Source organism: Ascochyta rabiei, chromosome 20 (assembly GCF_004011695.2).
Source record: "Ascochyta rabiei chromosome 20, complete sequence".
Classification (NCBI taxonomy): Eukaryota; Fungi; Ascomycota; class Dothideomycetes; order Pleosporales; family Didymellaceae; genus Ascochyta; species Ascochyta rabiei.
The window spans coordinates 280,053-306,809 of record NC_082424.1 but is presented as its reverse complement, the minus strand read 5'-3'; the positions used below and the strand labels follow the sequence as shown (position 1 = coordinate 306,809).

Here is a 26,757-nt window from a genome sequence, read left to right as displayed (position 1 = left end):
CCCCAGCGCATCTGCCCTCACGGCACTCTCGCCGCGGACGCGGGCCCTGCACCAGTAGTACACTCGAGCTTCCAGCAGCATGGGCGGCGCGTCTCGGTAGCATCTCGCTATCAAACATGATCCTGTGGCCCTGTGGAATGCCCCCTCGATTGCATGGACCCCAGCCCTGTACCATTGCCGTATTGCTCCATACCTGCGTGCCGGATTGAGCGTGCTGTCAGAACACCGTGCCTTGGCATCTTCATTGCCCGCTCCTCCCACCTTTCTCGCTCTCCCCTCGACGCGCATCATTGGACGCGCCCGTGTGCCACAGCAGCCCCCGTTCGAGCAGCCAGCGCACGCGTGACTTCACCACGAAACGCGCCGCTGGAACGCCGCTATCCGTGCCTCCGCTGAGACATTGGCTGAGCCGTTGTGCTGGGTACACCCTCGAGTGCACCACTGACGGCTGCACGCAGCACTAAACGTGCGCCGACAGCGCGCACCGTAGAACACAGCAGCATCCGTGCGAGCCTCCGAGCAGAGCCCACATTCGCTGATATCATGTCGTCCCCGGACCGGGACGATGCTTCTCCCTCGCCGGCACCCAGCGGTGACTACGACGAAGACATGGCCGTTGAACAGAACCCGAAAGACCACAATGGTGACGACGGCGAGCAGAAGAGTGCTAACGGCCAGACGAGTAAGAGCAATGCCAAGGATCCACTGAGGCCGAGGAGGAAGAAGGCGCGCAGAGCCTGCTTTGCTTGCCAGCGAGCCCACTTGACATGTGGTAAGTATCTTGATGTCATCTGTCAACGAGGTTGGGAGTGCTGACTGGCCCCAGGTGACGAGCGACCATGTCTGCGATGTGTGAAGCGCAACCTCCAGGACCACTGCATGGATGGCGTGCGCAAGAAGGCCAAGTATCTCCACGATGCGCCCGACGGCGCCCTTATGCCTGGCGTTGGCGGCCACTATCCCTACATGAACGGCAACCGTCCTACGCCTCTTCCGAGCCAGGACACCCAGACCGTCTCCATGGCTCAGCAGGGCGGCCACTACGCGCAAGCACCGCAACAAGCATTTTATCCACCCCACACCGCACCTGCACCGCTGCCAACGGGACAGGACGGCAGAAGCTACAGCCAACAGTCCCCCATATCGCCACCGTATCAGCACTCACATCAAGGCTCTGCGCCAAACGCGTCGACTGCAATACCGCAAGCACAGCCGGCGCAGATGCAGCAGTTTGGTGGACCCTTGTTTGACCCAAGTGACCCTGCACTGTTCAACTTCGACATTTCCAGTCTCAACTTTGGGAACCACTATGGAGCTCTCGAGTTCGGTATGCTCGGTCACATGTCGTCAGGTGCTGCCGATACCCCACCCAACGACAACGGCATGATGAACTCACAGCAGCCCGTGAACATGTACAATCCGCAAATGCAGGGAGGCTACGTAGACCACTCACAACAAGCTTCGATGGTGCCCGTGAATTCGAACAGTCTGTCATCGGATGAATGGCAGCAGCCCAGCTCTCGGAACGGCAGCCTACAAGTCCAGACTCCACATGGCACCCCTACGACTGCTTCCATGGACCACAGCATTCACCGCCAGGACTGTTTAAACGGCCCGCATGCGTTCGCGATTGGACAGGGGCCCGCTAGCCACCATACAGCTAGTCCTGCATCGACAGACGCCAACTCAGCCTATGAAAATGACAATCCCTTGGCGACAGCTGCCTTCTTTGCTAATTCACACCAACCTCAGCCTCAGCGGTCGCCAACCGTCAGCAGGCGGCAGGATTCCCGTCCAGCCAATAATGCGCTGCAACCAGTTCACTCCAACGGTGTACGAAAACGACAGCGAGACACCAAGAGCATCTACCAAGGCATCACTAAACCTCATGATTACGTCAAGGGCTACCACAAACTCTTCCAATTGATTCTCAGCAAATACTCGCGCCCCTGGGCCGCTAAAGCACAGGAATACGTGCATAATTTCCGCGGCGTGCTGGTTGACGTACATTCCAAGCTCGAGAAGGAAGACCTCATCCACCAAGAGAAAGGGCTTCAGCGGCATCTCCTCACACTGCAAGAGCATTTCGCTGAAGTCGGCACCCCTTTCATCATCTGCCGTCGCTCAGGCGAGATTGTGGGCATGAACAAAGAGTTCACGATTCTGACCGGATGGAAGAGGGAGGTGCTCTTGGGCCAGGAACCAAACTTGACAGTGAACCAACACGGCAACCGAGACCCGAACGAGAGCGAGTTGAGCACCCAGACGAATACCACGCCCACTATCGCTGCCCAGCAAGCTGAGGGTGAGAGCGAACCGCAGCCAGTCAACATCATCCAGCTCATGGAACCGAAGAGCGCACTGCAGTACCTCCAGCGCTTCTCCGAGCTCGCATACCAGGACCCCAGGGGATTCGCGCACCAAAGAGTCAACATGCTGCGCTACCAAACCAAAGCAGATATCGAGCGCCTAGCGGAAAGATCCAGCAACAGAGGTGAAGGAGACGAGAAGGTATTCAAGCTGGAGGGCGGGAGCGTGCACCAAGGCGAGTCTGCGATGCAGAGATTAGGCGCAAAGAGTGGCATGGTCGATTGCATGATCTGGTGGCATATCAAGCGCGACATCTTCGATATGCCGGTTTTGGTGTGCATGTCGGTACGTTGATCTCCCTGCATCATAATAGAGACTGCGAGGTTTGCTAACTCGTCGGTCACAGGTCATGCCTGTCTTGGATAAGGGCTTGCACTAAGATGGCGGCACGTCCTGTATCTTGGCGGCGTCTACACAGCTCTAGCGCTAATCTTCACCTGGCCATAGTCGATATGATCTGGGCACGGCCATCGTTGTCTTTCTCACCACGTCAGACTAGATGTTGGGGTTTGTTCATCGTGCTGGTGCGTTGGAGTTTTTGGGGTTTGATTTTCTTCGTCTTCTTCTTGAACGTGTGCCTCGTGCACGGCACGTCGTCTTTGGGTAATGGATAATGGCTGTCGAAAGACGGGCTGCGAGTCGCTCTCTGGCGTTTGTGGTTGGGATTGCTATCGGCATATCTGGGATGGGATACCAACTGGGCTTCTCGCATCGATTGGGACCCCTTTGTTTTCTCTTTAGCAACTGAACATACTTGTAGTGTCATTGCTGGTGCTGCTGATGCTGTCCACTATCTACGTCTACGTCTCTCACCGTCGTCTAACTCGGCATCGCGCTCATGGCTACTTCGTCCTTCTGCCCTTGGTCTCCAGGCACGAGCTTCACGTTCTCCCGCTCGTCGTCCCCCTCGCCCTCCACCGTCTTCCCATCCCCGTTCAAACCTCCCCGCGCATCACTGTGCCCCGTCAACTGCCCAGCCTCCTGCCCACCCTCGCCCTTCAGCCACGGATCGCTCTTGCACGCCTCGTACGCCTCCCGCGCCAGACTGCGCTGCGATATCCGTATGTCCTCCCTGATGTCCTCGACAAGCGCATCTTTGCTCACGTAGTCGTACTCTGGTCTTATGAAGCCGAGGATTATGAGCGACAGCTCGGCGCCGTAGAAGTCCTTGTCGAAGCTGGCCAGGATGTGGATCTCGATGCTGCGCGTTGTGTTTTTGTAGTACGGGTTGTAGCCGATGGAGAGCACGGTCGGGTACACGGGGGAGCGCGAGGTGGTGGGTATCGAGGCGGCGTACTCAAGGTCGAGCACGGCGTGCGACGAGCTCTTGGAAGGCACGGATTTGTCGTCTGTGGCGCTGGGGACCGTCGTGGATGTTGTGGAGCTCGGGATCGTGGAGTGGTCGAGCGTGCAGAAGCCGTAGTAGATGCCTGAGTCGAGGTCCGAATGTCCGTTTATGCTGAGGCCGGAGAGGGGGATGTTGGCTGTGGGGATGCCTAGCTGGGAGGGTGTTAGTACGGTGCTGAGGGCTGTGGAGAGTTTGAGGATATGGGGAAGCGCTTCGAGTTGATTTGACGCGGTGCTCACCTCCTTACTTCCTCGCCCAAAGCCCTTGATTACCGGCCCACGGAGCTTGAGAGGGAAGGGTGGTTGTGGGATATCAGGGCCGGCGATGGGATCGCGGGGACCTGTGGGCCGGACCATAACGGCTAGTCTCGATGATCGAGTTGAAGGGGATGTAAAGATTTTCAATACACAGAGTAAAGGCTCGGCGTAGTGTGTAGGGACTCCTCGCAGTGTCAGTTGTGGTGATGGGTAAGCTTTCCAGCACTTTCTCAATCACGGCATCGCGGGATCGGTGGGGCAGACTGGACCCTGAACTCGGAGCTCGGAGGTTACGTCAACATTTCCTTGAGCCTCACCACGTGCCTATCTATCAACAACCATCATCGACCAGCATTGATGTCTTTAGCGCACCGTCTCAATCCTTCAATATATCGCTACAATTCGGTTTGTTTCACGGGCGTCATTCTGTCAAGCGGTCGTACACTCACTCGCGGCATGGCCTCTATAGCACCATCCAGTCCTCATTCGCGTCTGTCTGACGACAATCCAGCATTCACCTATGGCACGGCTTGGAAGAAAGACCAGACTAAATTGTTAGTCAAAGAAGCGCTCAGGCAAGGCTTCCGACGCGTCGATACAGCTGCTCAGCCCAAACACTACCAGGAAGGCTTAGTCGGCGAGGCGCTGCGCGAGGCGTACAGCGAAGGGACGGTGTCGCGAGAGAATGTCCACATTCAGACAAAATACACTACGCCAGCGGGACAAGACCTGGATGATATGCCATACGATCCTAACGAGTCCTTGGAGAACCAACTGCACACCTCAATCGCGTCATCTCTCTGGAACCTGCGGCCAACGCAAAATTCAGAAGACGGTTCCTATGTAGACTGCTTACTGCTCCACTCGCCGCTAACGACACTGGATCAGACGCTTCAAGCCTGGAGTGTATTGGAGACCTATGTACCGCACCAGATCAAGGCGCTCGGTATCTCGAACGTCACCCTTCCAGTCCTGCGCGAGATCTACAACGCGTCGACAATCAAGCCTTCGGTTGTGCAGAACCGCTTCTATCCCCAGACTCGCTACGACGGACCGCTGCGGGCGTTTTGCAGGGAGCATCGAATTACGTATCAGTCATTTTGGACCTTGACTGGCAATCCAAAGTTGTTGAGGTCGAAACCCGTAGCTGAACTGGCGCGGGCAGCAGAGGTCGCGGTTCCGATTGCACTGTATGCGCTGGTCATGGATCTCGGTGTCGAAGTGCTGAATGGAACAACGTCCGCGGCGCACATGAAGGACGATCTCCAGGGCGTTCGACAGGTGCGCAACTGGGCATCATCTAACGCAAGTCAGTGGGCGACTCTTGGTAGATCGTTTGCTGAGTTGGTTGGGCCTGGTCTGTTGCAAGCATAACTACAGTGTTCCAGGTGGCGCCGGCACAACACATCTGCTAAGTTCATTGCAGCGCACGACCGGCGCCTTGATTGGACGCGCTCGACAGGTCGACCTATCGAAACTCAGCCTTTGGAATCAGCTAAAGCAAACTTTCTCGATGGACCGATAGATGAAGAAGTAAAGTTTTACTGGATCGCAACGCTAGAGAACCTCTTCTACAATGACAGCTCTACCTAACGACATCATGCTTTGGGAAGTCGTAGTTGGCGCTTGCAGGCGCGAATGTCTTCTTTGACGGACTCCATAGAGGACTACGGCAAGGCTATGGATGTGTTCGTCAACATGTATCCGCTTGTACTGAGTCCTATCTAGGGAAGCCTTGAGTCATCCTACATGTACAATCACCTTTTTTTCTTTTCTAATTAGCCTGCAGCTGAACAAATCACAGATAGTCGCGAACGCTGCCAGCTTCCAAGAGAAGCTAGAGGAGACCTTGGGTCAGATTGGCGACGTCCTTCCACGATTTCGCGTGTATGAAGTACTCTTCATCAGCCATGGGCGCATATTGGTGGCATTGCCAGCAGTTTGCCCTGATCTTTGGCGATTCTGCGTTGCTACCAAGAACTCTTTTGCAAGGCCAAAGAAGTCGATGAGTATGTTCTATCGCATAATTGTGGTCGAGGTGCTGATATCTATCCCCAGTTCCACTCTCAATCGTTCTGAAAGTTGCTTGGAAGAATCATCTGCCGCATTTCGATCATTACATAAGGACACTCCGCGCCCATTCGAAGCGCCTGGAGAAGGAAGCCAACTTAGCGCACCTGATTTAATCTGCACGGAGTCGAGAGATTTGACTGACGAACCAAGCTTTGCAGCTTCGGAACGAGAGACTAAAAAGACGTGACCAAGTGCTTTCGAGCCTCCCTGCCGTGGACTATCTGAGCAAGCAACCGAAACAACTCAGCCTAAAGCACCCTGGAACATGTGATTGGCTGCAATCTACTGCAGTGTTCAAGACATGGGTCTCCCAGTCGATATCGGACTGTCTGTGTTGCTACGGCATTCCGGGATCAGGCAAATCAGTTCTGGCAGCGAGTTTGCAAAGCTTTCTTCTAGACTAGCTACCGGGCGACGACAGTCAGCTTTTTTGCTATTATTACTTCGACTATGCTGATAATTCTTCCCTCGCCACAATACACGTTCTGGCATCCTTGATCAAACAAGTACCTGAGCACTTCCTCTAAACCACTTTGGGGATGGTTTTAATTGCCCATTCCAAACAGGCTGCTCTCCGCCTACGGTCCTCGCTGCCACCGAATACTTTGCGGGTACCCTGAAAGACTATAGTACAGTATATCTGATCCTCGATGGATTAGATGGACTGAACCCTCACAATCAGACTTGCGTTTTGGAGCTCAGCAAATAGCTCCTTCAACGAACCAAGATGGTGACAAAGGTCTTTGTCACGAATCGCACCGAGGAGCTTCAAGTCAAGAGAGCTTTGCAATCTTGAAGCGCATTACGTCTTTCGAACAAATATGTCAGCGTAGATATTGCTCTGTACATCAGGGACAGGATCGAACAGCTCGAAGCCCCACACTCGCTTTGGTCAGACGATGCACTCAAGGAAAATATCACTCAAGCACACGTCAATGGTGCAAAGGGAATGTACTTCATTGGCTATACTGTCACTATGTATCACAGGAACGCTGACTTGACTTTGCAGGCTTCTTTGGGCTAAGTTCCAGCTGTTCGACATCGAGGCTGCTCTCAGCAAGGCCGACGTCTGTAGGACGCTTGAAACCCTACCAGAAACGCTCAGTGAGACATTTCTCAGGATCATCCAGAGAGCCTCCGAGGGACCTGGTGGCAAGGCCAAAATCGACATGATGCAAAAGATGTTCCGCTGCCTCGCTGTTGCGCGGCGCCCTTTACACATCGAAGAGCTAGAGGAAGCTGTCTCGCTCGAGCCCTCTGACACATATCTCCACAGCGACCGCATTCCCACCAACGCGGGGTTGAAGCTTGTCAGCCTTTGCGGCAGCCTTGCAATGTACAACGAGGATGACGACAATATCTCTTTCACGCACCACACTGTCAGGCGGTATCTTTTTGAGCTACAAGAACACCACCCATTTTCTAGGCCATTGTTCGAACTCAGTACCAGCGAGGAAGACGTTAGTCGTATCTGCATGGCCTATCTGAGCTTCTCAGATTTTCAGATCTCAGATGACAAAAATCCCGTTACAGACCATTTTCGACCCTGCACTCGTCCAAGAAGCCACATGGTCGAGCATACCCCTCGGCGCTCAGATACAAGCTATCGTCTCATGGTTTAGCTCCAAGCGAAGAATTCCGCAGGACTGAACACATTGCCTTTGTGGTGCCTGTTGCTTCAGCAACCACAGAACTTCTTGCTGGAGTGTGGAATAGAGCACTCGGTGTTCCATACCTCAGAGATCAAGTCTACATCAGGTCATGATTGGACGCTGCTTAGACATGTGGGTCTGTATCTGCAGCTACCGTTCGAGTTCAGACCATGGAACTCTTATAAAGCCCGCATAGCTGCTGAGAATATCGCCGCTGAACATATCCACGATGTGTTGCATAGTTTGCCTTCTGCAGGGCATTCAGAAGCATTTGTGGAAAAATCGTTAGAACATCCAGGCCGAGGCTGGGATGGGGACTTATTGCTATATTTATTACGAAGCACGACCAGTCGTTGAAAGGACTGCTGAAATTCCTCGGCATTGAGATGAACCGTTGGCTTGACCGTAAGACCAGGATTCAACTCTTAGTTGATGCGGCTGTACAAGCTCTACGATGCAAGGACACAGAATTGTTCCAGTGCATCTACCAACATATTGAAGATCGTTCCAGAGAGGCTACGAGCCGTATAGAATGGGAAACCCTTCCAACGTTCGGAATAGTCAAAGAGTTCTTGCACCAGCCTGTGTTGGGAGACCTAGGGGCTTCTACTATGCAGTGGGACTTTGTGTTCCGTCTGGAGCGCTATTATGCTGAAGGAGACTGCTTCTTATGGATCAGTCAATCTCTCCCTGTCTGTGCGGATAATGTCGGCGCCGTGTAAGCACTCATTGTTGCGGCATTGGTATTGAGAAACCCCTTATCGTACATTGCACGCATGGCTACTATACTCAAGACAGATGCACACTGCACGGCGTATCTTGACCCAAGTGGACCCATACACAGCAGTTTCAAGGAACGCGTAGATTCGTATCAGTGGATACGAGCTTTCCTGAACGTCGATCTCTTTGCTCTAATTCGGGATTTGGCCAATGCTGCTCAGCCTCTTCGGGCAAGCTTTTCACGGTGGAATCATGAGTCCGCCCTGAATCATGTCGTAAAGGAAATCATCGAGATTTGGCAGCGATACGGAAAGTCGTTCAGCGTGTCGATCTCCGAAAACGACGGTTTTGTTCTGCTTGAGTGGGCCACATCCTCCAAGGCTATCGATATGGTGACTGCTCTCTTTACTCTTTATGCGAGTTATTCAAAAAGCTACATTCGCCTTAAAAATTACCTTCACATCTGCAAAATGATGTGCCAGCGACGAGGAACAGCGAAACTAGGCACTGAACCTGTTCGCTACGACTCTGCCGCTCAACGCAATACTTCTGCCGCGAATTAAACCCCTTTCTACTCTTTGGCGAGTTTACCGGTAATAATGCTTATTTCCTCAGCTTAAGCAAGCCACTGCTATCATTTTTATGTGCCGATGACCCGATTTGGCTCGTATCTCGACTTAGCTCAGATAGTTCAATAACGCGAAGTGGATACGACAGGAGCTTAGTTAAGCTTTTCGCTGATCCCAACTTTTGTTGTTGCGATAGGTCATCCACGTAGGTGGGCCTCGATAGTCCAAAAGCTTGTTGATGCTTAGCCATATTAAGCTTCTGGCATATATCCGCATGCATCGCTCTTCAGTTCGACCACAGTGTTCCACCTTTGAAGTCTGCTGCTTTGAACCCCTACACATTCTTTTGACCTGCCTGTCATGCGCGTTCTACTTGTTTCTGCTGCACTTGCAGCGTCCTGCAACGCCCTCTCCCTTCGATGGTTTGCACGCGCAAATGAACCATCACACACCGCGCTTCCTCTCGAACACTTCAACACTCCTAAGTGGGCACGTCCACTGACGCTTGATCAAGCATTGTCGGGCGCGAACGCTTCTGTCACGACTATCAAACCTGAAGATTTGCAAGATGCCAAAAACCAAGTGCCTACGCTTGTCTTGCCAAGCAACGCAACGCTTTCAGACAACACACAGGCGCTAGAAAAGGAGCTTGACAAATTTGCAAAGAGACAGGGCCTCTGTTCCAACGTCCGCACTCGCGTAGAGTGGGATAACGCATCTAACAACGACCGACAAGGCTACATCAACGCGATCAAGTGCTTGATGAACAAGCCAGCGTCTGGTCAGTTTTCTACCTCCAGGAACCGCTACGATGATCTTGTTGGCCTTCACCAGATTTTGACTCCAAATGTGCACGGAAACGCAAAGTTTCTGCTTTGGCACAGATACTACACATGGACTTTTGAGTCACTCCTGCGTGACGAATGCGGCTTGACTGGACCCCTGCTGTGGTTCGATGAGACCCGCTATGCAGGCAACTATCCGGCTTCATCCATCTTTAGCGCCCAATGGTTTGGAAGCATCGATGTAGGCGGTGGCTGTGTCACAAATGGAGTGAGTATCTGCTCTGCTATAATGATGCCGAGAAACTTGCTGATTGGCGGACAGCAATTCGCAAACTTAGCGCTGGTCTACGGACCAGGGAGCGGCAACCAGCCTCACTGCCTGTCCCGTAACAACGACAACTCCAAGACCATCAACACTGGAAACCCCATTGTCGATGCCTGCAACTCCCGATCTGACTATGCTGACATGGCTGCGTGGTAAGTAGCGTTAGAAATCACCTTTGCAACACGTCTAATGATTGAACAGCACTGAAGGAGGTGCCCATGCCTGGGGCCACAACGGGATTGGTGCTGTAATGTCAGATGTCTACGCCTCTCCATCTGACCCTGTGTTCTTCCTTGTAGGTTCACCTATTTCCATCAGCACATCCAACACTAATTCGCCGTAGCACCATGGCTTCATTGACCGCAACTTCCGCATTTGGCAAAACAACGGCGGCAACGCGCGCGTTTCGAGCATCGATGGTACTGACGCAGGAGGTCATGCTTTGACGCTTAATACCAAGATCAATGTGTACGACTTCCGCCCGGATGTTACGATCGGCCAGGTCTTGGACACAAGGGGATCGACGCTGTGTTACAAGTACGACTACTAGCTGCTGCGTCTCGGGGTCTTAGCTGGGACTCCACTCATTCTGTAAATACCTTACTTGCACATATTTTCCCCCATCATCCCGCCGGACTGCTAGCCCAGGCTGGCGGCATGGCATCACTAAATATTTGTTAATTCATCTCCTGGCATCTGACCACTCTCGTCCAACCCACCTGAAAGCATGTAGTTTTCTATGAGGGCAAGTACATAGCTACAGACGCGCACATGGAGTGTTGCGACGCTTCATACGAGGTCCTGCAGCATGTGCCGTCATGATGGTGGGGCAGACGGATTGGTGGGGCGGACTGGACCAGGGCACGCTTGAGCTGACCAACGCTAAGAGCTCAACCTTGCCTTAGAAGCTCTACCTGACCAACGCTAGGGATTCTCTTCTAAACCTACAACGTGTTTCACTACCAAGGGCCAAGGCGCCACCCCCACTAAGGCGCCACCCTAAGATCTTACCTAAAATCACTAAACCAAGCTCTTAATATCTTAAGAGCTACTGGATAAAATCTTCTAAAAATTTCAGGATAGAGCTGCGTCTATACAAGTTAGGTTTATTAAAGGTCTTGTAATAGTAGCTACTGTAGTATTTAAGATAGCTTACAAATGCGTCTATTCTTAGGTATTTTTAGGTATTCTTTTAATAACTTCTGCGGTATTATTTTCATTGTTCTGGAGATTTTAAGACTTGTTTTTTTTACATACGTGCAGCGCTATCCTAAAAATTAAAAAAATCCTATTCAGTTGTTGAGACATGAAGTGCTGGTTTTGGTGATTTTTAGTAAGATCTTAGGGTGGCGCCTTAGTGGTGAAACACGTTATAGAAGGGTGAAGCTTCGTGCTGAACCGCCGGAGTGCGTGCGCTAAGCCTCCACGGTTCGTGCACTGAATGACGAACCTTTACTGTACCGAACAGCCTGAACCGGCTCACTGAACCCGTGCAACGAAACTTCTTGCTGACTGCTCTGAACCTCCGCACCAGACCTCCGCACTACACTAACCACGATGCGCTGCACTCCGCCGACTGTTAAGACTGTCTGATCCGATTTGACTGTCTACAAAGACACATGCAGACGGACTGCGTGAAGTGCGGGCAAAGTAAGTGCGATGGTGCGGGAGGTAGGGTGAACTTCACTCGACAGTGCGTGAAGTAGAGTACAGTTGTGACGGTACATGCAGTAGTAGTGAATTGCGTGAAGTGTGGGTGAAGCTCATGAAGTGGCGATGAAGTGCATGACGCAGTGACGAAATGCAGGTGAACTGTGCGCGGCAGTGCGTGAAGTGCGTGAAGCACATGAGGTGCATGAAGTGGAGTGAAGTTCGTGCTGCAGTGCGTGAAGTGTGCATGGAGTAACAGTGAAGTGCATAAGGTACAGACGATGTGCGCACGCTGGTGCACGAAGTGCTAGTGAAGTGGTATTGAAATTCATGGTGAGCGGCGCCAATCTCCTCAATGCATACAAGAACCCAGTCTTTCGTTATCAACGCAGCAAACTTCAGGCTTACTCAAAGACTTTAGATATGAGTCTTGCTGGACTGATAACATCAACGATCGACCGTTGAGGGCTGTTGACTACCGCACTGACAACATGACGGCCGAGAAGTGTTCGGAGAGATGCAAAGACTACGCATACTTTGGCCTCGAGTATGGACGCGAGTGTTACTGTGGAGACGTAACTCTGGGATGAATCGCACCGGAATCTGGATGCAGTATGCTTTGCGTGGGCGCCCCCGCTGAGTGGTGTAGTGGACCAGATCGTCCAAAACTGTACGCAAAGACCTTGGCAGCAGATTCCTCTAGCAGCAATAGTACATAAACCGCCATAATTCCGCCTTCTGTCTTCCACAATATTAGCCTCTCTCCAGCAGTGCAGCGTCAGCTCCCTTAGACTCGCTAACTTTCACTATCTTAGATGTTGCCTTCGCCGCTATCAGTCCGACTCCACCATTATCCGCAACAGCACCACCTCCAGAGATTAGCGTCTTCAGTACCAGCTTGACTAGACCTGAGTCATCTTATCTCCTGCCTTCATCCAACTGAATGAAGAAAAACACTTCGCCAAGCTTGACTCTAGCTCCAACAATCATTACCAACTGCTCTGCAACACCTACTTATGCTAGAACTCCAGAATACTACTTAGCTACTTGCAAGCTTCCATATATTTGCGTTCAGCTTACCTTAGTGTAGCTATTTCATCCATGTCATGATATCTGAGCCAGTGTTGGAGCTTGCTGTCAGGGCCTGGTGCAACTATGGCAGCCCTAGCTACCTCTTGTTTGTATCCTGTCTACAAGTGCCGACTAATTCACTTATGTGTCAGTACGACTGGACGTGCACAACAAGGACATTTACAGTCAGTCAGGAACCAACTCCTACTATGGATTCTGGGATTGGAAATGAACTCTTCAAGGACGGCGGCTTTGAGGACAGTACTCTTGGAAACTGGGCCCAAACTTTGACCGGCCAGAATCTCGCTAATTTCAAGCCCGTTGTGAGTGGCGCCAACCCACGTTCAGGCAGTTATGGAGTTGATGTTAAGTTTAACAACAGCAACAATGGCGCTACGTTGAGCTAGGATCGCTTGATAGAACTTATCTCAGGACAAGATTATGGGTTCCAGGCTTACCACTGCACCTTAATGGCAAATCCGCGCACGAAGTGTGAATTCAAATTAACGATAACCTAGTCGGGTTCATGGACGAACCAGATGCACAGCACTCCTGTGTTCAACGACTGGAGGGTGGTCACCTTCCCCTTTCAGACGCGCAGTTCGCTGAATTTCTTCACTGTGTAAATGACCTGCTATGCTGAAGCGGGCGGCACAAACAACGCAGTGGCCGGGGGCTGGCTCGACGGCTGGACGTTGATGTAGAAGAGTTAGCGGCCTGTGGATGAGAAAAAGCTCTGATGCCCTAGGTGCCTGTAAATAATTCAATACACTAATACATATTTATGTTATTATGAGCTGCCTTGCTTGGGGTTTGGTTTTTTTTCGATCCAACTTGATTCCTCATCACTTAGTCTGGCTGGAGGCCCCGAACATTCGCGATGCATGAAGCCTAATTGCGTTTCTTCATAATACCTGAATCTTCAAGGAGATAGTATTGTTTCAAGGGCACGTCGGCGCTAGTTGACGTGAGTTGACGTACAATCTCGGCTACGATGGGACCGCTGCTCTCTGTCCGTCAGTCACAACTGTGGGCGAGACTGTACTGCAAAATACTTCGAGGTTTTGTGCCTTGCTTGTCAATCTGGAAGCAACGCCAGCCACGAGACGACATCACAAGCTAGTCTCGGATAGGAGAGGAAATTGGTGCAACAATGATACGAGAAAATGCGACCTGCGGTGGTCAAAACTGCGCTAAACCTAGCCAGTGCACCAAGCAGGCTCAATGCTCAGCGAGCCGACTTCACTATAGCTTCATCTGCATCAGAAGACTTGCATGGGTTCTCATGCTCCTGTACTTCCGCTATGTACGGATGTCTCCTGTGATCGTGAAGGTCCATCTTTCGGACTTGACCTCCACAAGCTATGCACCATCCATATCTACTTTGATGGGCACGGTGTCAAAACCATCTCCAACTAAGGAGCCAATTATCGCTTGGCCGCAGCTTAGCGGAGTCATTTTATCGACTGACAGGCGCTGGTAAGAGTTGGGAAGCAGCTGCGCAGATGTGAGCGCTGTAGGATGTGATAGTATCAATAGATGCGAGGCATAACCATAAATACAATCAAGCTGTTGGTGGACGAGCAAGAAAGCCGCAGTTATGGATAGTGGCAGGCTGAGGAGGTATCTAATAGATGGAGGAGAGCGTGGTGGGTTAGCTCTTTAGGGTGGGCGCGCGTGGGTAGCTACCCTGTGGCGCACAGTCAGTTCTCAGGGCATCGAACTGTTCAGTGTGTAGTAAACCAATATCTGGTTGGTAGAGCGCTAAACGTTCGGTGCTAGGTACACCAGCTTTTAACCAGTTATGCCAAATTTATTTTAGTGCACTAGAATCTAGTCAATTATACTATCTTTAACAAGCGTAAGGCAAGTGTGACAAGGTAACCTCTGCTAAGTTTAGGCACTATCTCTAGCTTTCCTGCTCTCTCCCGCTCTCTTATACTCTCTTACTCTAGCTGCCCCTACGTCTGTGCCCTAATGTGTGTCAGAATTATCAACATGTAGGTAAAATTTGGCTAAATCGCGTGAATTTGGCTTATTGAAGGCTGTAGTGTAGGTAGTCAGGGGTAGGAGGGTACCTGTTAAGCGCCAAGAATGAAGGAGTATTCTCCGGGTAGCAAGAACACTAGAGTTGCATCTAATAACAGAGAGAAGCGGAAAAGATTAGCCTTACGTTGCACCGAACTCGTTCGGTGTGCAGAGCACCAAAAAATGCCCGTTCGGCGTCCTGGAAACCGACCATACTCCTCAGGGATAGGCACTGCGGCGCAGGCTCACGGCGACAGCTCTGGATGCTGCCGTCTGGTTGGCGCGTGTGTAATGCTGCAATCGAGTCTATCAACCTCTGCTGTCCTTTAGACGTTCGGGTAACGAGCCTGAGCCGCAGCACCGGGTTTGATTGTGCGTCGCGTCCTCGCGTTGCTGCAGGCTTCATGTGGACCTCGGCTCGACTGGACAGGCTAGATCTTATCGACCCCGGCGTTGTACAGTATCTGCCATGGACTCACCTCAAATGTACAAGCGGATGATACAACTCAATGCATGAAGGTAATGAACATGTTGCTCGGCGTTAAAAAGCTTGTTTATGCATTGGCAAAGCTTAGGAAGCTTCCTGTTTGGGCGAAAGCAAAGCTTAGGAACCTTGTATTCAATCAGCCGCATCAGGCAGGTGCCAATACTACGGTGCACACGCGGGGCTCCGTCCAAACAGATTTTTATTGTAGACGAATGATGCGATACTAAACATCCAGGTATATACAGAGCGATAAAAAGCGCGGCTTGCCCCTCAGCGTTCTCGCCAACTGCAATTATGCGCTTTTCGACCGTTGCTTCTTTGGCAACCTTGGTGTGCGCGTCCACTGCACTACCAACCAGCAATGTTGTGTTGGAAAAAATTGAGAGTAGCCCACCTGGGTGGGTCGTGGACCAGTCAGCCAACATTGACAGAGATGCCACGACGATTATGCTGAAAATCCATCTCACGAATCAAGGAATGGACAAATTCCACAAGCTGGCCATAGACGTAAGTTTTTGTTGCATTGTGACAAGTCGACCTTGCTGAACAGATACGCAGATCGCGACCCCGGGTAACCCGCAATACGGCAACCATCTTGATCACGAACAGATCTTAGCGTTGATCGGACCCAAGGAAGAGTCTGTAAGTCTGGTAAAGGAATGGCTTCAGAGCGAGATACCGAGCGACAAAATCAGCGTGGCAGGCGATTACCTCACCGTCGAAGGAACTGTAAACGCTATCGAGAAGCTTTTGAAGACAACATACAGCACTTACGGTAAAAAAATGCCAAATTTCGCCCACCGATTAAAATCAGCTCTGACAGTTCGGTATAGTGAACGAGAAAACAAGTACGCGCGCCATGCGAGCGCTCGAGTACAGTGTTCCTTCAGCGCTAGTTGGCCATCTGGATATGATCCAGCCTACCACATACTTTGGCGTGAAGCAATTTCGGTCTACTATCTCTGAGCACCACACCATAGAAGAGGATAAATCCTCTGTTGGAGCAGCACAGGCTGTGACTGGATGTACCGGCTCCCGCATCACACCTACCTGCCTGGCCAACTTGTATAACTTCGCAAACGCGAAAAACCAGACAGCAGGACTTCTTGGAGTTGCAGGCTTTCTCGAGGAGAATGCCATCAAAACCGACTTCACTACATTCCTCTCCAGTTATGCATACTTCAACAACAAAGGCAAATCCTTTACATGCACCGGGGTCAGCGGCAGTACTTGCCCGACATCGCCTGCTGGTGTCGAGGCTAATCTGGACGTTCAGTACGCGGGCAGCATCTCAAGCTCCGTACCAATGACCTACTACAGCACAGCTGGTCTTGGGCCGTATTTAGGCAGCGGCATCAACTTAAACGAACCGTACCTCGAGTTTTTGAACTACCTGCTGGCTCTTCCTGCAGCTTCGCTCCCCAACACACTCTCCATCTCTTATGGCGATGACGAAGCCACTGTACCGCTATCATATGCAACAAATGCGTGCAACTTATTCTCTCAACTCGGAGCCCGCGGTGTTTCCATCCTCGTCTCTTCAGGTGACTCTGGCGTGGGTAACACTTGCCAGGTCAACGGCAAGCCCTCTTTCACGACCGCTTTCCCGGCAAGCTGCCCTTGGGTCACAACTGTCGGCGGGACTACAGGTAACTCCCCTGAGAGTGCTTGGTCATCTGGCGGCGGCGGTTTCTCTGAAGTCTTTGGACGACCGACTTACCAGAATACAACCGTCAACAAATGGCTTGCAAGCGACAGCACCCACAGCGCTGTGGCAAAATATTTCAATTCCACAGGCCGCGCCTATCCAGATATCTCCGCCCAGGCTACCAACTTTATTATTGTGGCTAATGGATCCACAGGCGCTGTGACTGGTACATCGTGCTCCGCACCGACCACTGCAGGTATCTTCCAGCTTCTGAACAGTGCTCGAATTGCTTCTGGGAAAAAGGGTCTTGGTTTTCTTAACCCTTGGCTATACAACACTGCAAGCACTGGATTTACAGACATCAAGAATGGCAAGATCGGGGGATGTAGCGGTGTTATCTCTGGGGCAGGTTTCAGCGCTGTTACTGGGTGGGATCCTGCAACAGGTCTCGGCACCCCCAATTACGAGGCTTTGCTTGCCCTCGCGACGTCTACTGCCTGAGCTTCACGAGCCAATGTGTGGAGGTTACATACCTAGCATCATGTATCTATACAGCTAGGCTAAATGAGCCTTTTACCAGGCACGCCACAATTTAGAATATGTTCGTAATAGGATCATTCAACAAGTTCTTACACATCCAACGGCTTTGAAGGACATATCAATGTGGGTTTTTGTGAGGAGATTTGGCGACACAGTGTACTTATCATCATCCTAGGCAGAACATCAGCACGAGGTGTTGGTTTTTGCCAGCAGTGGGCACAACATCAGTCAAGACTGTGGTTAAATGCTCTCCTTTGGACCCAATGACTGCCCATCATTCGACGCATTTCTATTGCTACCGAAGAACCAAATCAGGAGTTTTGTCCCAAAAGACGTTTGCAGTACTACAGCAATTCTCGAGGATCTCTCCGCAGTTTCGCTACAGATCACGAATCCCAAAAATTATGCAATACCAATGATACATGCGTCATCTGCGAGGCACGCAGCTGTGATACATCTTGTGGATTTGCATATATGTGGAAGCCTTTTCACTGACGAAGGGTTCTATGCTTGAGAACGCCGCTTGGTGCACTGCAATGATGAACTGGTCATGATAGGGAGGGGTCCACCCTGACTCCACCGTTTATCTTCATGTGTGACCATACACTTATCAAAGATTGTCGACGTTAAAAGTCATTAACTAATCAATAGAGAAAAAGAACGATCAAATAGTGTTGTAAATAAGACTACAAAGCCAGCAACACAACGACAGAAAGCAGTGTGATTCGTTGTAATGCAACATATTTCTTTCCGCGAAACCAGTATCAAGCTAGCTGTCTCATCAGACTACGAGAAAATGAATATCTCGAAACTGCTAATGGTTCCAGATCGTTCTCAGTTTCTCAAATGGGCGTTTGTTTCGAAGCGAATTATTATTTCACTATTTTGAAGCGCAAGGGTTATTGGGACGCAAATGTGACCAAGATCGGCGAGATCGCTGAAGGCCATGGGACGGTTGGTGCAACAGCTCTGGACATCTACGGGAACCTTGCAGCGACCGACTCCACCGGTGGTACTATGTTCAAGAGTGTTGATAGAGTAAGAGACACGGCTATCCTCGGTGCCGGTATCTATGCTGACGATAAGGTGGCGATCGTGTGGTATGTCCCCTCTTCTATTACCTAATTGGTGACAACTGCTTACGCAGAACGTAGCAGCGGAAGTGGTGAAGCCATTCTGAAGGCCACAGTCGCGTCTAGAGTTGTCTCGAACATGTGAAAACAGGCCTGTCTGAGCGATGCTATCAAGATGTCTGTCCTTAGATCAGCCCAATTGTTTCCCACCTCTTCTTGTGGCGTCATCGCAGTCGACAAAGAAGGCGACGTATCGATCCATTGCAATAGTATGATCTTTGCGGTAGCGTCTGCAGGGTCACGATCGCAAACAAGAGCAGGAGTCATAAGGTCGACTATCCCACTCCTGACTCATCATGTTTTTTTTTTGTGGCGGCGTAACTAGCCGCTGTAGGGAACAATGGAAAGACTGCGCTATATTGCTGTCTAGCTAGGAGAGTGCAATATATACCTGTCCCGAGACCAACTAAGCTAGGGCCGTCTGCCGTGGGTAGACGGTCCGATTGACACCCAATTGATACCGCAACATTTTTGCAGACCAATCCCTCACTATCGGCCTAGCGAAATACCCTACAATGCCTCATCAACTCAATGCTAAGCTGAAGCAAACCCTGGCAGCTTTGGAATTGGAACCATTTCTGCGCGCGTTCTCGACATTGCGTACCGCTGTCAATGTTTTGAAGCAGTATTCCGGAGCAGGAAGCTGCGGACTAGTTCTGAACACTCCGACTGAGGTTCAGATCTATAGTTTCACTTCATCTCCACCCTTCATTAGCAGCTCAGCAGGGCCAGCAACAGCACCATCCGATACCGAGAGAGGCACTGTTGTCACAAATCGACTAGACGAGACTTTTGGTGTGGTTTTAAGCATTACGCCGGAAGAGAAAGATATACTGGCGCGAATAGACCTCGTTCCAACGGACACAGCCTCCAGAACAGACTTCTCTTCTTTGCCACCAGAAGCATTCCTCAACCTTGTCACACTCATATAGGAAAGCCTCCAGAGATTGATCGTGAAACACAACAAGAATCCCACTTCGCTGAGACTCAAGTTTGAGGCAGTATCTGGGAAGGGCCTACTAGCAACTGTGTTTCACTCGAACACACCGCTCGGGGACCCGATAAAAGATCCACGTCCTGCTCCGTTCTTTACAAGTAATGCAGGATGCATGGCTACTGGTCTTGGACTTTGTGCTTAAGATTTAGAGGAACTCCTTGTGTTCGACATGCTGGTGGGAAAATACTGTTTTTAGCACTCTGGTGCATTTTGACATGATGTGGTCTCATATTATCAACTCTTCCAAACTTCCTTCTACATCCTGGCTCGGGGCAAGTAATGTCCGGATTGTGCGATCGCATATGCCGCTGCAAATCTTTTCTTGTTAAAAAGCCTGTTAGAGCCAAGGGACAAGACTCGCTATTGCAGAAAAAGTACTTCAGGTGGGACCGATAGTGCTTCTGTAGATCGCACGCCCGCATAAAGGTCCTATCGTTTGCGCAGTCCCCGTGCCTGCAACACCAATTCCCTAAAGAGTCTTGAAAGCCGATATGTTCAAGGTCCTCTGGTAGCCAGCCGTCAGGCTGGAGGGGGGTGGTTGCAGTTTTCTGAGTATCCTGTAATGCATGCACATCCATCGCTTGGTCCTGCAACCCGAAGATCTCGTCGTTGAGGACTTTCCCGTCCAACGAAACGGATGACTCAATACTGGCCGAAGCTATTTCAAAGCTGGCTTGGTCCAGATAGTCCGTAAACAAAGAGGTGCTTTCGCAGATCTCGCCAACGTTGAGGTCAGGAATAGTAAGAGTAGATGGACCGGGATCGCATGGCTGGATGACTGTGTGAGGGAGTTTTGGATTAGCATCTGGGTCGGTATAGCCTTCTGACCACGCTGGATAGAAGATTGGAAAGCCATGCCAGGTTCAGAAAACAGACAAGGACTGTTGGATCCAAGGGCTATTTCTGGCATGCCGGAAGCTTGGAATGTGTTGTCACATGGCAGATGCATGCCTTCGCATACACAGTAAGGTGCTGCAGAGGAGTTTAAAGCACATGGTAGACCAGAAATGAGAAAGGTCTCAGGAAGATCGTAAGTCCAAAGAGCATCTGAGTTTCCAGTCGTAGTTGAGGTGTGTATGCAAGGAGCCATGAGGGTATTCTCATTCTGTCTGACAAGGCTGTCGAATGCGTTGTGTTCCATGGTAGATGTCTGATCCGCCACAGATATCGTAGATAGAGCAGGGCGTGAAGCTATTTGCTAGCAACAATGAATTTGGCGGCATAATCAGCCGCTGTAGAAGAGAATAGAGAACTGCACTGAGTTGTTTGCTAGCTAGGAGACATCGATATATACACGCCCTGAAACGTGCTAGTCCAGGATGGTCACAGCGTTGACGACCAAGAAACGGCCTCAACGACCCTGCAGGACCACCTGGCCAGGACGCGTGCATTTATCGCGCTAACCTAATTTGGAAGGTGTCTGTTACGGGTCATCCTGCACAACTACCTAAACCTAGAGGTTTTTCCGGACCGGCGGAGATCAGGGTCCACCTGCGCTAGTAAACTGGCTTAGAGCTAGGTCAGGTTATTGTTGGGGCTACAGAGCCCTTGGGTGTAGCTTGGGTTAGGGTTATCCTTGTTGTCTATCGAGTGTCTTGTCAATCCAATCTTGGACGCAATCCGCCTGAGATGGGTTCATCCCAGGATTCTTCCATTGTGGAGTCCGCTCTTCTTCGTGAGAGTTTGTAGGAAGAGACGCTGATATGAGATTTTTTTCTATTGGGATGCATTGAATGTACACGTAGTGGCCCTTGACGGGAGTCCTGTAGCAGGTCTGTGTCCTTTCAGCCGCCAGTATATGTGGCAGTGAATCACAGGTAAATTAAAATAAAATCAAGATAGTTGTTCTCAACGAGCTAAGACCTGTATAATAAGTGTGACACCTTACCAGGTGAACTAGCTGATAGTCGTGCTCGAAACGTGTTTAAGTTTAATAGTCTAGGATACCTAGCGTAATGCTAATATATGAGTAGTAAGTGCAAGGTTGAAATGATAGTAGCGATGTATGCTCTAAGAGAGTAATGTGCCGCTCTTTAAACAGCGAGAAGAAGTGTCTAGCTGCAACTTTCATATCAGCTGAGTTGGAAAAATGAGCAGCAGGGTGTTCTAGCCATTAGTCGACAGCATATGGTGCAACCTCCGCCTCTGACGTCGAGTTCCAAGCGCGTTTCCACCTGCTCAAACTGATAGACCGGCGGTGGGTATGATTGCTCTCGAAATTGTATCAGGAGCTCAGCGTCGGTGACCTTGTGTCAAAATCCTCTATCGCTATTGCGCAGTTGAGCGATATTTTCCGTCTGGTCACAGGTAATGATAATGGGGATGAAGTCACACCCTCGCTCATGCGCCACGGACTGGAAATCCTTGCACACTTCCGCGCCAACGTCATCACCGCTCTGCCAGTCGGTAAACACGTAGGCCGTAGTGAATGTGGCGGCTTCGCTCTTCAGCGTAGAGAATACAGCGTCCCGTAGTGCTTTGCGAAGTCTTTGGTAGCCTGGTTGCGTTCTGTGCAAGACGGCATCGGCGGGATTGATCATTAGATGATTATGCACGAGCTTGACCTGTTCTCCTGGTTTAGAGGCTGCAAAGTGGTCCTGTAGAATTTTGACGACTTCTCGTGCAATGGTTAACTTTCCGGTCCCAGGAAAGCCATTGATGTGAATGATTGGTAAAGGTTTCGAACGCAGAGAGATTGGTAGAGCCATGGTTGCCGGGAAAAACGGTGACGGAGACGTGTTCGGGCGCTTAAGATGCAAGTCGCCCTGCGCTGTATTCTTACTGTAGCGCTTCTGCTTCGATGGGATAATTTTCCAGGCCCCCCGTTCCATGAGGCCGTCAGCAGGGTCAGCAAAGTCTAGTAAAAAAAGCCTCCTCATATTCGCTTAACATAGTTTTACTTCATGTTCCAAGCCACGCACCGTGGCTTGCCCTGAGTGTTCTCTGGATAGATTTTCTCTTATCTCATACTACCGGCAGTATCACAGTGGACCTGACTTGACAAAACTTGAATGCAAACTGATCCCTTTTCTCATTCTATTAGGGTTTAACTCCATAGCCCTACTTCTTCATTTCTCAACTCTTTATCATACCCTAATAATCTAGATCCACCATGAGTTCTTCATGGAGCACATAGCATGCCTTTGAGACGGGGCAATAGCTGAATGTCTCGAATATCATTGTGTTGCAGCACCCATGCTAGAAACCGCTCGGATCCGATGCCCCACCCAGTGGTCAGAAGCTGTGTTACCCTGCGCATCTCAACGTACCAGCCGTATTCTGCTGGGTCAACCTCGTGTCGTGCTAATGCTCCTAAAGCTTGCTCGGCTGTAACATGACGAGTCCTGCAACCAACGACCTCGCCCATGCCGAGTAACAGATCCCCGTAACGCGCTTTGCGGTCGTTTTCTGCATATGCTTGATAGAAAGGAACACTCATGTGGTCCATCTCAATAAGCCAGACAGCACCCCCGAATTTCGCAATCAGCATTTGTTCTCCGAGCCGCGACAGGCATCGCCCGTATTGAGGCTGTCCCTCTGCCGCATAATACCACATATCTCAAGTCATCTCCGGCAGCGCGAGAGCATCGTCCAATGTGATAATGGGGAAGGCGTTTTCATGTGCTTCGTACAGGTTAAGCATGTCGTCGAGATGTTTCGCAGTCCCAGCAAATCTTTCGACTTCGACCCGATAGTTGTCTTTGAACGCCTGAACAAGTGCGATGATGTATTCGTTTGCGACACGCATGCCATCTGTCAGTCCGCCTAAGAGTTCACACTCTACACGGACGAATTGGTTCAGATGCGTCGCATCAGGATCCTCCCCTCGACACGAAGCACCCAAATAATATGCTCCAGACAGACCATCTACTAGTCGCAGCGTCTATTCGAGTGTGAACTGTTAGGAAGCCGCAAGATAAGTTTTCGTTCCAGCAAGCTCGATGGAGACCGGCTGCGAGTCAGAGCCAAGGCCCATAGGCGAGCTGATACTGCCTGTAGTCATAGGGACAATAACATAACGATAATCTATGCGGCGGTTGAAGGAATCAACTGAGGCATGAATGAGCGTGCTCTGGAGACGCAGCATCGCGGTGTACCAGGGGCTTTGGAGCGCTGAAACCGCGAAAGTTGATAGGTTCTTCCATAGCTTTGGAGCGCAGTTCCTCTCTCCTACATTGGTAGTAGTCAAAGAAGTCAACCGCCCATTTTCGGGTTCTCGAGAGTGCTGCACTTCCTTGCGCTCTGGAGGAGGAGATGCGGGGAGCTTGTCGCCATCCAGATATGCGCGTGGTAGTACCGAGCTTCGAATAGGCCGGCTTGGAGGGCTTTGGATCGAATGGACAGCCAACATTCTTATTTTCTGCCTGAGCAAGGGAGTAAACGGCAATGTCTGCGAGTGAAGATTTGTGTGAAGATTTCAGGTACGTCGTATAGTACTCCGGTATACCACTAGATTGCGCTGGATTGCCTCGGTCGGAAACTGTGAGTGGTGTCTGTCAACGCGAACCCTTCGTCTGATATTATATCTGGGCTGACATTAAGCATCCAGTATCAGCACTGTATTTCGCGTATGTGCTAGCCATCAACAATGCGAGGCCGGCCACAACGATAGGTACAGCACCAGCTTATCGACGGCTGATCAACGCTTACCTATCTTGGTAAGAACATTCTTGCATGATAGCTTGTCCTTAAGGTGAATGAAAAGCCGATCGTCTAAGGGTGATGGTGCCAAATTGTCTTTTTGCACACCTCAAAGCTCTCTTTCCAGCAAAGCGACCGCCCTTGGTGTCGTCTACTTTCCGTCCAAATCTAAAAAGCGAACATGAAGCGAGATGAGTATGGCCACATCCCAGCTTCACCAGCAGGGGAGATTTTCCCCGAAACGCAAGGCTTCTTGGACAAACCAGAAGATGAAGCATAGTCACGAATACGATATACGAAGATGATAGCTGGAGCAATTTTTGTCTCGTTCGCAACGCTCTAAAATGTAATCACCTTATACATCTGGTTGAGATCAGGCAGTGCTTCCGGCACACCCTCGACTTCAAGAACACCTACCTCTTTAAATTATTTCCGTAAGCAACCCACCCCTTGTAGAAGAAGGACACCCGACTTGCTAGACAGATCTGATATGATTTCAGTCAACGGTGCGACCGGCGAACGAGCTGCGAAGACTGTGACAAGGATCTATTGGGATTATGACGACGATTTTTTTAACGAGAATCTCACTATCGCACACGACGCTTGGGCATCGCTCTTTCCACGTTTTGGTGAACCTTGGTCTTTCTGCACATCGGACTAAACAAATTTGTATCTAGCTGGTGAAGGTCTCGTGGGTCTTACTGACCAGGAAGTGAGCGCTTTGCAACTGCACGAGTCAAACGGCGCATGGAAAGAATCTTCTAAACACATATATCTCGTCGCTGTTTTCCATCAACTACACTGTCTGGTAAGTTGTGTCCCTGCTATAGAACGACAATTCGCATTTACTTGTTCATTCTCAATTAGAGCGTCCTACGAGCATATGGGGTTTGGCCCGATTCTGCCGCCGGTGGGACATGCGTGTTACCCGTGTTGAGTGCCGGAGCGTGGTGGTGATTATGCGATTGAGATGTCAGTGAAAAAGATATTGGGGGAGAGGGAAGAGGCGTTCTTTTTCTGTGAGGGAAAAGAAAGGATATAAGTATCGGATTTAGTATATTCTCATAAAATGATAGGTTGACGCCACGCAACAGTCACTTCAGACCTTGGCCTTGTCTGACGTTACTAAGATCTTGACATGTTGGTCTTTGTTCGTGATTAACTCTTCGAATCCCTTTTCGACGATATCGTCGATGTGAATCTTACTCGAGATCATGCTTTCGATGCCGTGGAATTTGCCTGCTCGAGGTCAACGGTGAACTGGGTGCCCAACTTTGCGAATACGTACCAGCCACAAAGGCCTCCACGACATCTTTGAATTCCTGGTCGTTGTATGCGAGACAACACTTGATCGTGATCTCTTTCAGCATAAAAGGGAAGAAAGGTATCTGCATCTACATAGTGTCAGCATAACGTAGGTATGGGGTCATGTGTGAAAGACTTACAGGCGATCCAAGCCATAACGCAACATTCATGTACATGCCCCTATACCTCAGTGCGTCCATACCAGCCTCAACACCCTTCTGATTACCTGCACAGTCAAGGACAACATTGACACCCTCTCCTGCCGTCAGCTCTCGACATCGACCCCCAACATCGTCTTTGATAGGATTCAACACTACATCAGCGACCTTCTTATTTTGCTTCTGCCGCACTTCTGTCGGCTCACTCACGACGACGCACTTGCAGCCAAATGCTCGCAGCACGATCGTACAGGCTACCCCCACCGGCCCGCCGCCGATAATCAGCACACTTCTGTTGGCCCAATCGTTCAGTCCAGTCGTAGCCAATGCATGCCAGGCCACAGCCAGCGGCTCGATTAGTGTCGCAAGACTCAGATCAGTACCCTCAGGAAGGACATGGCACATCTTCGCATCCACACAGATGCGCTCAGAGAACCCACCGCCGGTGCCAGATAGCCCTTTGAAACCGAGCACTGTGCAGCCGTGCGTGTGGCCATCCATACACCTTGAGCATGAGCGGCAGAAGATGCGCGGATCTACTATCACGGGCGTTCCTGGAGCGAGTCCTGAGTTGGCTGGGGCGCTGAGGACACGACCTGTGAACTCGTGGCCCATGGTCACCGGGATATGCTCTTTGGTTGCTGGGTGAGGATTTGATGGAGGCGGACATGCGAGGGGCCCGTGGAGGTATTCGTGTAAGTCGGAGCCACAAATGCCGCACCACTCGATGTCGATGAGAGCTTCATGGGCTTGAGGTTCTGCGGCGGGCACGTCGACAACGCGGATGTCGCACTGGCCAAAGTACTGTGCTGCTTTTATCGTCGTGGTGTCAAGACGTATGGATTGGTACAGGTGTCGATGATTGCAGACGAAGATGAATTGTACTGGGACAGCTGACTCGATGGAAGAACGCCAGCACTTGACCGTGTCGTGTCATATCAGTATTGATGCACTGCATCGTACGCGGAGGGGGTTCGCATGGCAAGTGAGGGGCGTCCAG

General features: G+C 50.7%; 11 protein-coding genes across 11 annotated transcripts, besides 5 other annotated features; 7 read left to right on the top strand and 4 right to left on the bottom strand.

The window, feature by feature from the left end:
• Nucleotides 1-9: part of a tandem repeat that runs on past the window's edge.
• Nucleotides 10-543: 534 nt separating this feature from the next.
• EKO05_0010576 (Transcriptional regulator of nonfermentable carbon utilization) lies at nucleotides 544-2,749 on the top strand (the record flags this gene model as incomplete). The annotated part of the gene is made up of 3 exons (XM_038943576.1): nucleotides 544-772; nucleotides 827-2,655; nucleotides 2,717-2,749. The coding sequence occupies 3 exons, from the start codon at nucleotides 544-546 to the stop codon at nucleotides 2,747-2,749; spliced, it is 2,091 nt and encodes a 696-aa protein (XP_038793533.1).
• A 440-nt stretch (nucleotides 2,750-3,189) lies between these two features.
• On the bottom strand, nucleotides 3,190-4,074 carry EKO05_0010575 (Riboflavin kinase; the record flags this gene model as incomplete). The annotated part of the gene is made up of 2 exons (XM_059637795.1): nucleotides 3,190-3,870; nucleotides 3,958-4,074. 2 exons carry the CDS (start codon nucleotides 4,072-4,074, stop codon nucleotides 3,190-3,192), a joined length of 798 nt encoding a protein of 265 aa, XP_059493778.1.
• A 357-nt stretch (nucleotides 4,075-4,431) lies between these two features.
• EKO05_0010574 (uncharacterized protein) lies at nucleotides 4,432-5,349 on the top strand (the record flags this gene model as incomplete). Its single annotated transcript, XM_038943541.2, has 1 exon — nucleotides 4,432-5,349. One exon carries the CDS (start codon nucleotides 4,432-4,434, stop codon nucleotides 5,347-5,349), a length of 918 nt encoding a protein of 305 aa, XP_038793531.2.
• Nucleotides 5,350-8,086: 2,737 nt separating this feature from the next.
• On the top strand, nucleotides 8,087-8,422 carry EKO05_0010573 (uncharacterized protein; the record flags this gene model as incomplete). The annotated part of the gene is made up of 1 exon (XM_059637794.1): nucleotides 8,087-8,422. One exon carries the CDS (start codon nucleotides 8,087-8,089, stop codon nucleotides 8,420-8,422), a length of 336 nt encoding a protein of 111 aa, XP_059493777.1.
• A 54-nt stretch (nucleotides 8,423-8,476) lies between these two features.
• EKO05_0010572 (uncharacterized protein) lies at nucleotides 8,477-8,983 on the top strand (the record flags this gene model as incomplete). Its single annotated transcript, XM_059637793.1, has 1 exon — nucleotides 8,477-8,983. The coding sequence occupies one exon, from the start codon at nucleotides 8,477-8,479 to the stop codon at nucleotides 8,981-8,983; it is 507 nt and encodes a 168-aa protein (XP_059493776.1).
• Nucleotides 8,984-9,349: 366 nt separating this feature from the next.
• On the top strand, nucleotides 9,350-10,649 carry EKO05_0010571 (Tyrosinase; the record flags this gene model as incomplete). The annotated part of the gene is made up of 3 exons (XM_059637792.1): nucleotides 9,350-10,251; nucleotides 10,301-10,394; nucleotides 10,443-10,649. 3 exons carry the CDS (start codon nucleotides 9,350-9,352, stop codon nucleotides 10,647-10,649), a joined length of 1,203 nt encoding a protein of 400 aa, XP_059493775.1.
• A 312-nt stretch (nucleotides 10,650-10,961) lies between these two features.
• Nucleotides 10,962-11,042: a mobile genetic element.
• Nucleotides 11,043-11,094: 52 nt separating this feature from the next.
• Nucleotides 11,095-11,448: a dispersed repeat.
• Nucleotides 11,449-14,716: 3,268 nt separating this feature from the next.
• EKO05_0010570 (uncharacterized protein) lies at nucleotides 14,717-15,062 on the bottom strand (the record flags this gene model as incomplete). The annotated part of the gene is made up of 2 exons (XM_059637791.1): nucleotides 14,717-14,794; nucleotides 14,994-15,062. The coding sequence occupies 2 exons, from the start codon at nucleotides 15,060-15,062 to the stop codon at nucleotides 14,717-14,719; spliced, it is 147 nt and encodes a 48-aa protein (XP_059493774.1).
• A 567-nt stretch (nucleotides 15,063-15,629) lies between these two features.
• EKO05_0010569 (Tripeptidyl-peptidase I) lies at nucleotides 15,630-17,484 on the top strand (the record flags this gene model as incomplete). The annotated part of the gene is made up of 3 exons (XM_038943480.1): nucleotides 15,630-15,842; nucleotides 15,894-16,110; nucleotides 16,169-17,484. 3 exons carry the CDS (start codon nucleotides 15,630-15,632, stop codon nucleotides 17,482-17,484), a joined length of 1,746 nt encoding a protein of 581 aa, XP_038793529.1.
• An 885-nt stretch (nucleotides 17,485-18,369) lies between these two features.
• On the top strand, nucleotides 18,370-18,741 carry EKO05_0010568 (Beta-aspartyl-peptidase; the record flags this gene model as incomplete). Its single annotated transcript, XM_038947259.2, has 2 exons — nucleotides 18,370-18,623; nucleotides 18,678-18,741. 2 exons carry the CDS (start codon nucleotides 18,370-18,372, stop codon nucleotides 18,739-18,741), a joined length of 318 nt encoding a protein of 105 aa, XP_038793528.2.
• Nucleotides 18,742-18,964: 223 nt separating this feature from the next.
• Nucleotides 18,965-19,126: a mobile genetic element.
• A 643-nt stretch (nucleotides 19,127-19,769) lies between these two features.
• EKO05_0010567 (uncharacterized protein) lies at nucleotides 19,770-20,231 on the bottom strand (the record flags this gene model as incomplete). The annotated part of the gene is made up of 1 exon (XM_059637790.1): nucleotides 19,770-20,231. One exon carries the CDS (start codon nucleotides 20,229-20,231, stop codon nucleotides 19,770-19,772), a length of 462 nt encoding a protein of 153 aa, XP_059493773.1.
• A 629-nt stretch (nucleotides 20,232-20,860) lies between these two features.
• Nucleotides 20,861-20,978: a dispersed repeat.
• A 4,415-nt stretch (nucleotides 20,979-25,393) lies between these two features.
• Nucleotides 25,394-26,372, bottom strand: EKO05_0010566 (uncharacterized protein; the record flags this gene model as incomplete). The annotated part of the gene is made up of 3 exons (XM_038943607.2): nucleotides 25,394-25,533; nucleotides 25,583-25,688; nucleotides 25,740-26,372. The coding sequence occupies 3 exons, from the start codon at nucleotides 26,370-26,372 to the stop codon at nucleotides 25,394-25,396; spliced, it is 879 nt and encodes a 292-aa protein (XP_038793526.2).
• Nucleotides 26,373-26,757: the final 385 nt, after the last annotated feature.